This window comes from Astatotilapia calliptera, chromosome 16 (assembly GCF_900246225.1).
Source record: "Astatotilapia calliptera chromosome 16, fAstCal1.2, whole genome shotgun sequence".
Lineage (NCBI taxonomy): Eukaryota > Metazoa > Chordata > Actinopteri > Cichliformes > Cichlidae > Astatotilapia > Astatotilapia calliptera.
The window spans coordinates 2,664,141-2,679,977 of record NC_039317.1 but is presented as its reverse complement, the minus strand read 5'-3'; the positions used below and the strand labels follow the sequence as shown (position 1 = coordinate 2,679,977).

Below are 15,837 nucleotides of genomic sequence, written 5' to 3'. Positions count from 1 at the left end.
TTGAGGTGAGATTTGTAAAACTAACCTGGTTACACTCTCTTAACAAGGAAACGTCCATATAACTGCAAAACATGGAAATAGTTTCTTTTGCTTGCCTGTCTTCAGCTCTCTTTGCTGGCTTCTAATGGACCACATCCCCACAGTGTTTCTGTCAGTAACATGACTAAGCATACACAGTTTCTCAGAGAGAAAGATTGGCAGAGGTTCACCAAGCTGCAAAAAACTGTCTACATCATCAAACACCAGGCGACGGCTGTTCTCAGATGTTAAAGACGGGTGGGTCCTACACTATGCTAAACACGGCTCTCCTCAATGTTTTATGTTGGTGCCATCAAATTCAAAAGGAACTTATGGGCTCAAATTGTGGTCATACATATTTTGTACTTGTAAATCAGTTTTGTATGTGTAAAAAGATTTGTGTGTGGACTTAGCCAAAAATATGTGTGAAACTGCACTCTAGTTTCAAGTTACAAGTATGAATTTTGACCCTATTTTTCTTCCTTTCAGCTGATTGGTCAATGTCATGTCAATCACAAATTTAACAATCCAATCAGAGAACAGATGGGTTTTCTGTCAGAGGGGTGCTATTTTGAACTGTAGGTCTTATGGGCGATCGTGGCTCAAGAGTTGGGAGTTCGCCTTGTAATTCGAAGGTTGCCGGTTCGAGCCCCGGCTTGGACAGTCTCGGTCGTTGTGTCCTTGGGCAAGACACTTCACCCGTTGCCTACTGGTGGTGGTCAGAGGGCCCGGTGGCGCCAGTGTCCGGCAGCCTCGCCTCTGTCAGTGCGCCCCAGGGTGGCTGTGGCTACAATGTAGCTGCCATCACCAGTGTGTGACTGTGTGTGTGAATGGGTGGATGACTGGATATGTAAAGTGCTTTGGGGTCCTTAGGGACTAGTAAAGTGCTATATGAATACAGACATATCATGTCTGACAGAGGAAAACTCTACAGAACTAAACCAGATGTAGTACAGATGAACTTTATATAGACAAAGCAAAATGTGCCTTCATTAGTTCAAGGGCTAAATGGATTGTCGTTGTTGTTGTTGGACCAACAGACTATCAAAAACTATATTAATAAACAATTATATTAATATTTCTATTCAGCCCTCTACACTACAAATTATTCCAGTTCAGAAACCAATTCTTTTTTTAGTTCTATCCGGGGAAAAATCCTCAAATTGATACGTACTTTAAAATTCTCAATGAGTCTGAAATCACTTTGGCTGAATTGGATGCTGCTGTTTCCCAAATGGCGAGTGGTAAATCACCAGGTCCCGACAGAATCACAATTGAATTTTACAGACATTGTGACATTAAAGATTACTAGAGGTATTTAATGAATGTATAAATGATCACATGCTTTCTCCAACTATGAAACGAGGAATAATTTCTTTACTTCCTAAACCAAACAAGGACTAGTTTATGCAAGTTAGCTCATGTTTATGCCAACAGATTAAAAACAGGAATAACTCAAATAATAGACGAGACACAGTCAGCCTTTATAAAAGGACGTCATATCCACCATCATACCCGTTTAGTATTAGATATGTTGGATTACAATTATTTAATTCCTCATGATAGCCTTATTTCCTGATTTCTTTAAAGCTTTTGATTCTTTGGAGCATAATTTTTTGTTTAAAGCTCTGGAGTCTGTGGGTTTTGGTCCCAGATTTGTTAGTGTAGTGAAAATGTTGTGCAAAGATATAACAAGTAGTATTGCACTCAAGGCTGGACTGGGACAAAAAATCGGCCCGGGCATTTTGACTAGAGACCGGCCCACCAGGATAAAGATTGAAAATGTGATGTCATTCAGGGGTAAAACAGCAAAGGATTCTGGGAACTTGTGGCAAGAGGTACTAGCGCACGCAGGCTTTCAATTGAACTCAGTCACACAGCGATAATAAGAAACCCAAAAAATGTCAAGAAGCTGTTGTATTATTAACTGCAATAGCCGGTCGCATGACAGCCACGGGAAGCCGACGGGTAAAGAGATCGTTTTTTTTAATCGGATTACGTAGTTGAAGAGAAATTTTTTAAGCCATGTTTCCGAAGTAAGAGCCAACGGATGGTCTGGATATACCAAATATAACGTCTCAGAACACTCCAGCTCACAGGTTAGTCTGCTCCAAGCATTCCCACAAAGGTCAGAGTTTTGTAGTAGTTATTACATCATTTTTCTTAACATAATTGATGATATAGGTTACAAGCAAGTCTGGCGCTGAACAGAAATTGTCGCGCTATGCTCCTTTATTTATTGTGCATAAATAGTGAATTGTCCTGACACAATATTGTGTTTCGCTTCTGTTATTATGGTACATTGACAAAAACATATACTTTTATTCACAGGATAAAACAGTTGTTTTGTATCACTAATTGCCCAGTACGATTACAGCATACAGTATTATTGTCACTGCTACATTTCTGTACCAGAAATTATTTCCACTACTAATTAATTACCGTTGAGCTCAAAGGTCCTATTAATAAACGGTTAAGGAATGTGTATTTATGAAGACGATTTGTGAGACTGGTAAACTTATGATACGTACGATGGTCTTTCGTTCTACACGGTGCATTTCAAGGTCCTGCACCCATCCGTCGGTAAACTGTACCTGGGCTTGTTGCAGTGACCTGAAGTTACTAAACTTCATGAGTGTATGCACTCACTCCAAGAACCGTATAATTATAAATCTGAGCGTGGTGAAAGTTGGGCAGCACGCTAACGTCTTTTGTCCACTCTGTGTGCTCGTAAGGGTCTGACCCGTTCACTCCTTTGATTTTTTCCTCGTACACAGCAAATTCAAAAGTGTTAAATGTTTTGGTGTTAGTAGTCTCCTTGCAAAAGTAGAGTTAATTTTACTCTAAGCAGAGTCACATTCTTTTAATGTAACTCTGAGGTGTAAAATGATAGTAGTTAAAATCGAGTGTTAAAAATGAGTGTTTCTCTGTCAAATCTGGAGGTGTTACAATGGAAACATTAACTCTTGACCTCTTAACTCTGAACTCCTAGACGGGCTATGACACCAACAGAGTAAATTCACAGACTCCGCCCCCAGCACGGCTCCAATCGAAGCTGAAGTGAAGCCGTTTCAGAACATTTTGCTCTACATATTTGAGTTGTTTGCCATGCTTGGTAAGTCATTTTTTCAAAGATTGTTTCAATTATTATTATGAGCTTTTACTTCTGTGGCTCTTTGGAGTTGAGACAAAGCTGTGTGAAAGGCATTAGCCATGTTGCTCGCTGATAGCATAATATTCTGTTTTAGCTAGCTGAAAGGTATTGTTTGCGGGCAAATACCACAGCCTTGAAAAAAAGCTTGCATGTGAATTTTCCATCAAACTTTTGGTCAAATACGCCTAAAACAATGTCTAGAATGTGAAATGTTGGTATAATGGTGCTACTTGAAGCCTGACAACGATCGCCCATAAAAAAAAAAAAAAAAAACACGAGCAAACAGCAGTAGCTGACGTCCTGACTGGATTCTACGTTAGCATAGATCCCTCCAGAGTTTTGTGCACACGGTTTAGGTAAAAATGAAAAAGGTTGAGGTTTTACATTTAGTTCAGTAGGGGAGAGTGAGGTAAGATGAGCCAGTGGGTAAGTTGAACCACCCCTTGTATCTAGGTAACTGTGTACATGTTTTGTCATGTGACCATAAATCCAGGAAGCACTCATCATTTCCATCCTGCTATATTAAAGAGGAGCACATTGGAGAAGGGGTAAGTCTGTATTACACAAAAAAATGTTTTTTGCTTGTCAAAGTAAAATTTCTGCATATCAGGTAAATTGACTGTAATATTAAAACAAACGTATCTGTGTCTAAAATGATATATTATACATGTTGGTGGGTTTCTAAAATATAATATCATCTGAAGAAGTTTTCTAAAGATTAGCCTAAATTGCTAAGCTAGCCCGTTTTTTTCAAAATGGTGGCTATGGGGCAAAGTGAGCCAAAGGCTATGGGGTAAATTGATCCAATGGTTCAACCTACCCCACCATAAGGCACTGAAATTTATTTAAGGCTCTGACTTATTAAATAGTATTTTAGTTCAGTATACTGAACCCTTTTGTTGTATTTGTCATATGTTAACTATTATAGAAAAGATATCATGCCAAGGACCTACAGACGGAAGACCAGCTGGGGCTCAACACCCCTGGAGGAGATTGAAAGGGCAGCGAGTGAAGTCAAGGGAGGAAAGTCCATAAGATCAGTGGCTAAAGAAAGACAAATTGACAGGTCAACACTCAGGAGATATATTAAAAAGAGGGACACATAGGAGGTCAAATCGGTTGGCTATAGTGGAACAGCTTCAGCAAAGAGAGTCTTCTCTGAGGAGGTGGAGAAGGAGCTAGCAGAGCATATCAAGAAGCTTGCAGAGCAGTTCCAGATTTTTACCAGACCCTGTACATGCATGTGGTTCACGAAGTGACCCCAACCATGCTCGATATGTGTCTCCCACTGATATTCTACCCTTACCCAAAAGTCAGCAGCCCAGGAAACAAACAAATCGAAAGCGTGTGAAGACACGAATCCTGACTGATACACCTGAAAAGCAGGCAATTGAGAGAGAGAGCCCATGAAGAAAGGACAAATAAACTGAAAGGCAAAAAAGAAATAATCCACAAAAAGCAAGGAATGTGGAAGAGGAAACAAACCCAGACAAAAATTGCAGTGGAAAGCAGCTCTGAGGAGAGTGATGTTCCCATCCCATTTGAAGACACTTCTGAGTACACTTCTGACACGCTGAGTTCCAGCGATGAAAGAAGTGAACCAGATGTCTCAGACCTGGTAGTTGGTGACTTTGTCATCGTAAGATTTGCATCCAAATCCAGGAGCCACCATTACATTGGCCTGGTTGACAGCTTTGCAGACAACGAAGTGAGTGCCAGATTTCTCAGAAGAATCCGAGGGATCACTAGCAGTAAGAAACCCACGTTTGTGTTCAAGGAAAATGATGAGGCATCTTTCCCACGCAAGGATGTGCTGAAGAAGCTACCTCAACCTCAACAGGCTGGAGGAACTGCAAGGAGGGAGCAACAGTTCATATTCCCCTGCAACCTTGATCATTGGAATATTGAATAGTTCTTTTGAATAAATGGTTTTGAACTGGTGGTGGTGGTGTTTAGAAACCACCAGTTTCCAGGTTTGTTCTCACAGGTTTACAACTGTTTTTTTCACAATATGATCAGTTTTACATTTTAAAAACTACATGGTCAGTTTGCCCCAAGATGGCTCAGTTTACCCACTGACTAGGTTCAATTTACCCCTAATCTGGGGCAAGTTGAGCCAAAGGAGCATTTTTTTTTAATAGGTCATTATTTTGGGCAGCGTCATCAGACATAGATTCTGATCATTACATTTGAAAGGAGACATCCTGAAATAAAGGAATATGTTATCATTCTATTTCTGTGTCATTTTTTCTCACATCCAGGGCAACATGAGTAAAAAGTGGCTCATCTTACCTCACTCTCCCCTATTACCTGTTGCCTGTGTCTTTGTCTTTTGGGAAAATACTTTACACAAGTAATGGCTCAAAGAGGATTCCTTTTTTTTTTTTTTTACTGTGCTGCAATTGTTTACTGGATTATTTGTGCCATTAATTACTGTCAACTAATTTTTATTCAATCTCCACACAGGATATGCTTGTGAAGATGGAATATGGGGGAGAGCAGAAGTGCGTTGAAGTTCCACAGAGGGATGAATGAAGGACATGCATATTGTATTGAAGAAATAAGTGATGAGATGCTGTTATTTGCATTTACCATGTCAGACCTTTTGATAAACAAAATTCTAATGAAAGTGAGAACATGTATACTGTTACATCTTTCAGAAAATGTTTTGAAATTGTGGTGCACAGTTCAGAATAAATGTTTTTCAAAAACCATTGCATCTTTTTAGTAAATGTTTATTTCCAAAAGAAATTTCTAGAAGGTCAGAACAGTAAAATTCCTGCTTTTTAGAATGAATTAGAAGATAACTCTTACGTAGTTAAACTAAAATACTCTTTGAGAGTTAATATATAAACTCTTAACACCAAGTGTTAAATTATCAACTCCAGACAGATTTGGTGTTTAACACTAAATCAGAGTTAACGTACCAACTCTCCAAAAGGAGTTAAATTAACACTCTCTGGTGTGGACCCATATAGACACTTTAATAGTGTTGAAATCAAATCCGACAGTGTTAATTTGGACATGATGGATTTGCTGTGTATCTTTTCTTTGACTTTTCGTCGAGTCTGTCTTTGTACGGACCGGCATTGTTCTCCTTTTGTTTTGTACATTCCTATTTTGTGCGGCAAAGAAAAAACAAGAAGGTATTGGAACCGGAGAATGAACGTTTTGCGGTGCTGCAAATGCTTGCATTTGATGCAGTACTTGGATTGTTTTGCCACGAGTTCCCGGTATGCAATGCGCGAAAATCACGTGATTGCTAAACAAGGGGGAGGGTGCATCCGGCCTCCTCGGCTGTAATTGGTCCAGCCCAGAGTCGATCATGACCAATTGGCCAATCCAACACCTTTCATTATATATACCCTTCCTAAAAAAAAAAAAAAAATCCATCGGCCCATAAAAACAAAAAATCGCCAGCGGCCCACCGGGCAAATGCCCGGTATGCCCGATGGCCAGTCCATCTATGATTGCACTCGATCAAGGGTTTTCTAATAGTTTTAAAATGAATCGTGGCTAATAGTAATGCCCTATTAGCCCGTTATTGTTTATTGTTGCAGCCGAAATGCCATTTATATCAAACTCTCTTCAGATCTGGAAGGAATAAACATTCTTGATAAAGAATTTAAAATTTGCTGATGACACGGCCTTATTTCTAAAGAATGTAAATATGGTCTCTATTGCAATTAATAAAATCCTTTCATTCTCAAAGCAACCAATTCCATTATATTCAGCTTTATCTGGAAAAATAAAACACATTATATACGCAAATCACAATTAGTTAAAGACTATGAAAACAGGGGCTTGAAAGCTTTAGACTTTGAATCCATTATTGCTGCGTTCAGGCTCAGATGGATGAACGACTGCATTTCCCTCAATCTATGTGGTGCTATAATCCAAACAAACTCTTTAATAAGCTCGGGGTAGATTTTATGCTCAGATGTGATTTTGAAATGTTTAAGATTCCTTTTAAGTTGTCTAGTTTCTATAAGCAAGCTTTGAATTTTGGGAAACTAATTTTCACCCGCAATTCTGTGTTGTGGAATAACAGGGTCATAGTCATCAATAAGAGTCCTTATTTAAATCAGACTGGTATGATAGCGGTGTGTGTTTGTTGTTGATCTGCTTGATAAAAACAGAAACTTGCTATCTTATGAAGAATTTATTGATAAATATAAAATAGACGTTTCATTTAATAATTATAATGTTTGTAAAGCGATACCCACACCACTGTTAAATCTTATCGTGAATACTTGAAAGATTTCACTAATAAGAACATGCTCACCTTCACTGACGATAGGTAATACCTCAATAAAGGACAAACAATTTAATCTCTAATACCTGTAAGCAAACAGTATTCTGTAACTATAATGTCAATGTCAGACATGACCTCGATAACACGTTGAAAGAAAAGTCATTTTCTTTTTACCTAAAGTAGCCACCTGTGCCTAAAATGAAAGAAACACTTCTTATCTGGCATTTATCTAGTTGGAGAACTCCTGTATAAAAGGTTTAATTTAGAGGCCGACTCTTTTCTGTTCTTCCGATCCAGAAACATTAGAGCATCTATTTTTCACTTGTCAGTATGTTGATGCTTTTTGGTTTGAAATACTCTGTTGGGTTTCACTCAGATTTTCCAATACACCTTCCTTCACATCTAAGGATGTTCTTTACTTTATGGACAACCTGGACTCTGAAATCTCAGATGTTGTCAGTTTTGTAATAGTGCTGTGTATTTTATTCATTCATGTAAGTGGAAGATGCCTCTCCTCTGTTTACCATCTTCTTGAATTACTTTTGTCAATATTTTAAGTCACTCAAGCTTATTTCAAATATGAATAAAAAGACTGCTGTACTATGCTGTAAAATCACAAAGTACTTGCTATTCTAATGTTCCTACTTGTGTCAAAAGGTCCATGTTCCTTATTATTTTACCGTAGAAACTTTTATTTTCTCCCAGTAAAGTTATGACTTGCTTCACCATCTTTATAATGTAAATTGTTACAATTCTGGTCTGTTTCCTTGACTTGTTTTGTATATGAGAATTTCTTTCAATAAAGGTTTAAAAACAAAAAAACCCCTGCAGGACACCAGCACTCGAGGCCTGGAGTTGCCCACCCCTGCTATAGACAAACTACACTTTTTGCTGATCAACTTGATCAACTCATTTTGTGGATGTTTTATAAACAAAGACTGCAGCATAAATGTAATATCACACACTGTAAGCATACAGCACTGTGTGCATTTCGTTGCATCAGTTTACCCTCTAACAGGCATGCTCATGATGGAGTTCTGCTAGCTTGCCAGAAACATGGATCCACACACTAACACGGCTTACAGACCTGTGTACAAACGTTCAGATGTGCACACGTTTGAATCATTTCTCCTTTATTTTAAATGCAACAGCAGTCGTGACACCAAACAGCTCTGCTGGGTGTCCTTGAGCAAGACATTTTCAAGACATCAATCAGCGTCAAACTGTATCTCGAGTGTCGCTGAAACACACCGAGTGAGTACTTTCCTGCAGGGCAGTGGGTTATAGAAGTATTTCTCTCAGGTGAATCCCTCCAACCTCCCCAACAATATCACAAAACAGGTGGTTGAAATGTTAAAACAAACTTAAACCATTTTCTCACCATAATTACAAACCGGAGGGGAAAACAACTGAAAGCTGAGATGATTGCCAAACTGGGGCAGGAATATCATATTTTTGGCATCTGTGCTGGTGCAGTGGTGGTGACATGTCATGCAGAGGATTTTCATCATTTCATTCAGGATTAAAAACTGGAAGGTAGAGACAGAGTGAGGTTAAGCGGCACATGAAATAGAAAAGAAAGATCAGAAAATGGATTTAAAAACTTTATCAAAAATGACAGAGCAAGTTTCAGTAACTATAAGAGTGGAAGGATGAGACGAACGACTTGACTGACCTGAAACGTCCTGCTGCTACTCTAACCACATGTACCCTCTGACTACTACCAGAAGACATGTTGCTAAAAACAGAGTCATTCATGTGTGACTTTATCTACTGACTTACAAAGGCTAACTGCGATAGCTGACTAGTGTCATGGGTTGTATCCACACTCTTAGCACCAGAGAAGTGTATTTTTTTAACAGGGTGCTCTTTCCTCGTGTCAGGCAGTGCTGAAAAATATCCGCAATCATTTCCCACAGCCCCCAAAATATTATTTTAACCAAACGTTAACCCCAAATGTTTGTACATGTGGGTGGGATCCTGCAACCAGTGAATCTTGTAGGTGAACAGTTCACAGAGCTGTCACCTTAATCTGATAGATATTTCAACTCCAAAGGTTAACATCAGGGCTCAGTGTGAACAGTGTTACTGTTTAAACAGGGCTCAAAAGACTTGCAGTTGACTGAAGCCCCGTCTACTCTTTAAAAAAACACCACCAGGGGGCGCAAAAGTAAATAGAAAAGTGAAATTGTGCATTTCATGGTTCTATGAGTTAATTGCACCTGAACCTGTCCTAATAGAAGCTGTTGTTATTTTCAAAAGCACGTTCCAGCAATGGAACATTAAGGCCAACAGAGAGCTGTGCTACTCTCGGTCATCCTATCAGGTTGTTGCCCCATAAAAGCTCGAGATGAGTGTTTTTTGGCTACATCGTCACACAAAGATGCTAGTGAGTATGTCACAGATCATACGAGTCCAGGCTTTAGGGTGGTCAGGGCGTGATGTAAACACAATGCTTTTAACAGTTAGCATGTTGCTTTTCAGGCACTTGTTCCCAGCATATCCTTTAGTGTTTGATTACTTTAGTGGTCGCACACTTTCGCTAACTAACAAAGTGACTGAAGAGTTAAAACAACACACACTCGTACAGTCTTCTTTCATTGGTGGACTGTTAGGCTTGGGCAGCATCTTTGTCATATTTTACCAGGTTATTTCATGTTTGGATTTTTTCTATGTACTTTGTCTGCATCTCGCCCCCACCCTGACCCCAGCTTGCACAGTGGGAAAGTAGCATGTAAATTTCACTCAGCCATGACCCAGAAAAAACTAATTACTGACACTGACACAGCTTACACATGGAAGGCTAGCATCAGCTGGTGCTAGGACTTCAAACATTAGTCACACGCGGGGTGGTTTTCTTACTGTGAGATTGCTGCATCAGTCTACATCAGCGGTCCCCAACCCCTGGGCCTCGGACCGGTACCGGTCCGTGAGTTGTTTGGTACCGGGCCGCGAGAGTTGAGGCTCAGGTGTGAAATGTATAGTTTTCAGGGTTTTTATCGGTTTTCAGCGTCATTTTGTTATCGTTTTTATCGTTAACTCTGTTTTCCTGGGTCTTTTCACGTGTGTTATGAATAAATCTTCTTTTTTCGGTACCGGTACTAGTTTTATTTTGTTGTATTTATCCGCGACACCTTAAAGGCCAGTCCACGAAAATATTGTCGGGCATAAACCGGTCCGTGGAGCAAAAAAGGTTGGGGACCTCTGGTCTACATTATAATTTCCATTTAACCCATTTCCATTGAAGCTGGCTGCATGAGCACATTTGATGAAAGAGAGGCAGGTCTGACTGTGAAACGCTCTTCGGCTAAGGACTTGTCAGTTACAAGTATACCTGATAAACACAGCATGACAAGGATTTACATAATGAACTTAATGAATGAACTTTTTATTCAATAGGACCAAAACGAGTGGCTGAGTGCCTTGTACTTGTGCGGGCAAAGACGTTACAGTGTGACGATATTCTGTGAGGACAGTGGTGACAGCGGGGGGGGATGACTTCCTTTTAACAGGAAGACCTCTACAACATTGAGGGAGGCCCACCAACAACAATGTGGTGATTGTGTCTGTCATTAAAAGGACGTCTTTGATATTGGAGCACTAAAGCTGAGCTCAGAGAACCTGACTCATCATAACACTTAAGTACAGACAGCTGAGAGAAAAGAAGTCCAGGTCTATCCCGATGGCCTCTACAGAGGGAAGACGAGAAAACAACTGGCGCAAATATACTCGTGTGATGTAATCTCAGTCCTAATTTGTTTATAATCTGTGCCCAGCATCCCTGGTTGAATGTCTACCTGACATACAACATGTTTTCAATCAGCAGATATTCAACCGATTGGTTTTACGCCCTGGGAGTCAGCACTGGTGAACTGGTGAACCTGCGTAACATGAACCTCACATCTGCTCCTTTCTATGGAGGGACTTGATTTCAAAAGTAGCATCTTTTCGTTTCTCAAACTCGGCTTGTTTAACATGTGGCTAAAATGCAACCTAACCCTAAACAGTTTGCTAGTTACTTGGCGGTTTGTTAAGAGTGGAACAAAAGAGACTTATTTAGAAATGACCCAAATATAAACCCAGAGGAACTGGCTGTATAATAGTTTTGGCAGCCCAGATCTTTAGAAGAAGGCAGACCCATCCCCAGTCAAACTCATTCACTCCGGACACGTCTTAAAATCTTAAAATAACTATAACAACAATATCTTTCCAGTATTAAATAATCTTATATAAAAACACACAAAAACAGTTGGAAATAAATGGCAAACCTCCTTCTAAGGGCTCCCCGCCTGCCTCCCCCCCTCAGTTCACAATACACATTTACACACTGTGCCGTCCTTCAATGATCCCCTCCCTTCCTTGATCAGTAACATCACTGCCACTGCTCCATGCAGTACCTGTTGTTTTGCAGCAAAAGGTCTCTGCTGCCGTTAAAGTCTTTGTCTCTTGTTGCGTTTCAATTAAGCTGCACAGACGTTGTGAAAAAAGCTCGATAGGTGACTTTTCTGCTTCGCTTGTATACAGATATATACATATTTCATACTTATTGGATTAAACATGTATTGTTAATGATAAGAGTAATGAGGTTAATATTAACAATCAGGGTCTGAGATTAAGAGTAGGACACTTGCTACTTCCTCAGAGTCCGAGGGTGGATGGTTTAGGATGGAGCGAGACGGATAAGGAGAGAGACATTAATTATTTTCTCTTCAGGAACAATTACACCAAATTGTTGAGTTCAGTTCTTTAAGCTCCACCCACAGCGTCCTCCTTCCCTTACCACTCACTGGTCAGTTTGGTGCTTTGGTCCCGTTTCGGCGGAGCAGGAGGCGGGCCTCGCCGCAGCGTTGCATAGCCTGAGATGTTGGCGTGTTTGGCGGAGTGGGAGTGTGCGTGGTGGCGAGATAAAGTCTGAGAGTGTCCTCGGACTCCCTGCTGCTGCTGTTGCTGCAGGAGCTCAGGTGGAGGAGGGGGGAGGAGTGCCATGTCGTCCATGGTGCCCACAAGCTCCATCTTGGAGGAGGATATGAGGTGGGAGGAGGTAAGCGAGCCGTGGCGAGACACAGACTTCCTCTTAAGGGTTCGGTTTAGGTCTTCCAGGAAGTGAGACTTTAGTGCCAGGGAGCCTGGAGCGACTGATTTGGGGGAGGTGGGGGGAACAGGTGAGGAGGAATAAGAAGACAGTGATGGGGGTGGGGTCTGAGATAGAGGTGGTGGTGAGAGGGGCATTGATGTTGTATTATCGTACTGGGCCGTGTTGCTCATTCGCCGGTTCAGTGTTGGAGGAAGGACCGCCCCCTTTTTCAGTGACCCTTGTTTCCATGATGACGAGGATAAGGAGGAGGTTGCCGGATGTTGGTGTGACTGCATCTGGGGCTGGGGGTTTACCACTGCCACTTTTGGGGGTTGGTGAAAATCTGATGGGTGGGGAGGAGGAGGAGGAGGAAAGAGCTCAGAGTCACTGGGGGGAGGTGGGAAGTAGTCTGGGGATGAATCGAGGTGAGGAGGCTGGGAAGGAGGAGGTGGGGGCAGAGGACACTGGAAGTCAGCCGGCTGGTGGTGCTGCCCGGTCTGCAGTCCCTGGAGTGCCAGCGGCAGGTTCGCCAGATTCAGTTTCCCTGGTTTGGGTAGCGGAGCAGGAAGTGAGGAAGAGTCTTTAGAAGGTGACCCTGTCGCTGACGAGGAGCTCGACGAGGTGCCCATCTGAGGAGCTTGGCCAAATTTGCTAACCAGGCTCTCAACCGTCTTGGGCCTCTCCTCCTGGGTCTCTCCTGATGAACTGGAGCGGATAGAGGAGGCTCTCTGAGGTGCAGGTGGAGGGCCCCGTTTGGAGGATCCCGTGGACGAGGAGGAAGGCGACCTCTTTATGGGCGAACTTGTCTTGGAGGACGAAGAAGAAGAGGGAGGAGGAGGGAACTCTCCCAGGGAGCTGTCGGTAGGAGGTGGCGGGAACTCTGGGGATTGTGGAGCCACGACACTGCCAGGTTGCCACTTTGGTTTGGCCTTAACTGCTGGAGGAGACAGAGGGGCAGCGATCTTGGATCCCTCCATGTTGGAGTTAGGGGCAGGGTTTCCTGGGAACTGATTGACAATTTGTTTGACCAAAGAGGAGGTAGCAGCTGCAATGGAGACAGCAGAGGAGGTGGAAGAGGGAGAGATGGCAAGATTTTTGGAGGAAAGGCTGTGCTGCTTTGGCAGAGTGGGAGGTGGCTGATTTGGGGAGTGTCCTGTGGAGAAGCTCTGCTGCTTTTTAAATGATCCGTGTCCAACTTGTGGCTGCGTTGGAGACACAGGTGAGAGTGCGATGGGAAGGGAAGAGGGGCCTGAGGGTTTGGGAGCAGTGAGAGGGGGAAATCCTCCAGTGAAGGTTTTGGGAGGTGCAGGAGGTGGTGCGTTAGGTGACAGAGGTCGGAGACCTTGCAGGGAGGTTGGAGGAGACAGCTCAGTGGAAGGTGGAGGAGGAGGTGGGGGAGAGTTATCATCAGGCACTGCTGGGCTGAAGTCATACACCATGTTGGGAAACTTCTGTGCCAGGAACTGTTGGAGGCCCGTGTTGGAGAGTTGAGTGCATGAGCTAGGGATGGGCTCTGGAGGTGGTGGGGGTGGCAACCCATTGGCATCCGGGCTCTCGGGGGGAGGAGGGGGTGGGAGATAGGAGGGCTCCTGTGCCAGCTCCTCCTCCAGTGGGGGTGGTGGTGGAAGAGCGGATGGGCTTGGAGGGCCAAATTTCAATGCTGCCATGGCTGAGCCCGGCGCTGGTGCCGTGGGTGGAGGAGGAGGGGGAGGAGATGGTGGTAGCTGAGGGGAGGTGCTGTAGGCAGCTGGAAGGGTGTTGTAGTTGGAAAGCGAGGGTGGGGGGGCACCCGCCTGCTGTGTTCTGGATTGGTTCTGGCTCTGCAGGCGAGCCAGCGTGCTGTACTTCACGTATGAGGCGGGAGGAGCCGGCTGATGGGCCACGCTCGCTACAGGGGGCAGTGCGGGAGGCGACGGCGGTGACGGGGAGGACTCCTCAGATGGGACGAGGTTGTCAGTGAAGCTGGTCCGGGATGGTGGAGTCTGAGAGAGAGGGAGCGGCTGGGGGGAGAGGCTGGGTATCTGCACAGGGATGGGTCTACTGATCGGGTCGATCTTCATCATCTGCAGAGACAGAGATCAGAGCGGGGAGTGGGATGCAGGATAAAGACGTGGTGAGAAAGGAGGGAACAAAGAAAAAATGACCACAAGCTCTAAAAATGAAAAAATCCACAAGAAGGCGAAACATCAAACGAGTGCAGAGAACACACACAAACATTCACTGAAGAGTCATTACAATCCAGTCGTGTGAGGTCTTAACATGCCTTACATACAAAGGTACTGAATGTGTTTGTTATTAATCAAAGGAGCTTGCAAAGAAATATTATTAAATATGTGTTTATACACCAGTTTGTATTTAATCATTAATTATCATTAACATCCTCCACAGTGCTCTGTTTCCTGTCTTCCTCCCTGCTAAAGGTTTCTTCCTTTAAAAAGAGTTTTTCTTGCCACTGTCGCCCAATGCTGGCTCACAGGGGTTTGTCTGCTTGTTGGGATTGTCTCTGTATTATTGGAGCGTCTTATATATAAAGCACCTCGTTGTTGTGATTTGACACTATATCAATAAAACTGAAAACATGCCTTGTTTGTTTGTTGCGTTTCAGTCAGTTTTTTGATTTGTTGCAGTTGTATCAACATAGTTTATTGTTAAATCCCCCAAACTGATTTTATCTCGTATAAAATGTTACAAGTTGTCCTTTTATATTCATATGTATATATTCCTATATCTCTATATATTTATCTATTTATCTCAATATTTATCTATTGTAACTTTGTTCCTAAACTAATATAATACGAGTTCTTGTTGTTTGTTGTATATTTGCTGCTCCATTTCCATCTGGGATTCATAAAGTTTCTCTGATTCTGAAGTTACTATAATGTTAACGTTTTAGCGCAGAGGGGCACGTAAGGCCAGCAGCAGGCTGTCAGCATACTAGCAGTGAACAGTGGAAACCTTCTCATTAAATCAATACACTGCTGAATCACTGCATGTCCAAGTCAGTTAGGACTTGTTCATCAAAACAGAAAAACAATGCATATTTCAACATTATTATTAGCGTTAGAGTTCAATGTTATTAACACGTTTCATATTCTGGGCAGGTGTCAGGTTCCTCTGACACGCGTCTTAGGCAGTTTGTGGTTGAGCTGCTGTTCCACGTTCGTTCCAGCTTTCTTTACAAACTCTTTGTTTGGCCTCTGATCTGGCATCAAACTCAACGATGTTCACCGTGAGCCGGGCTCAAACATGTCTGGTTAGCTTTAGTTAAACAGTGTCATTCATTAAATGTTTGCAGGGGGCATTCACACCACGAGGTTAGGAAGAAAATCCAACAGG

General features: G+C 42.5%; 1 protein-coding gene across 2 annotated transcripts in view; it reads right to left on the bottom strand.

Moving 5' to 3' along the window:
• Positions 1–10,785: 10,785 nt before the first annotated feature.
• Positions 10,786–15,837, bottom strand: part of raph1a (Ras association (RalGDS/AF-6) and pleckstrin homology domains 1a) — a 78,845-nt gene continuing 73,793 nt past the window's right edge. For both annotated transcript variants that reach the window (XM_026143828.1, XM_026143827.1), the window contains one exon: positions 10,786–14,564. In XM_026143828.1, the coding sequence (XP_025999613.1) occupies positions 12,204–14,564 (2,361 nt within the window). In that variant the 3' untranslated portion in view covers positions 10,786–12,203. The remainder of the gene's footprint in view (positions 14,565–15,837) is intronic.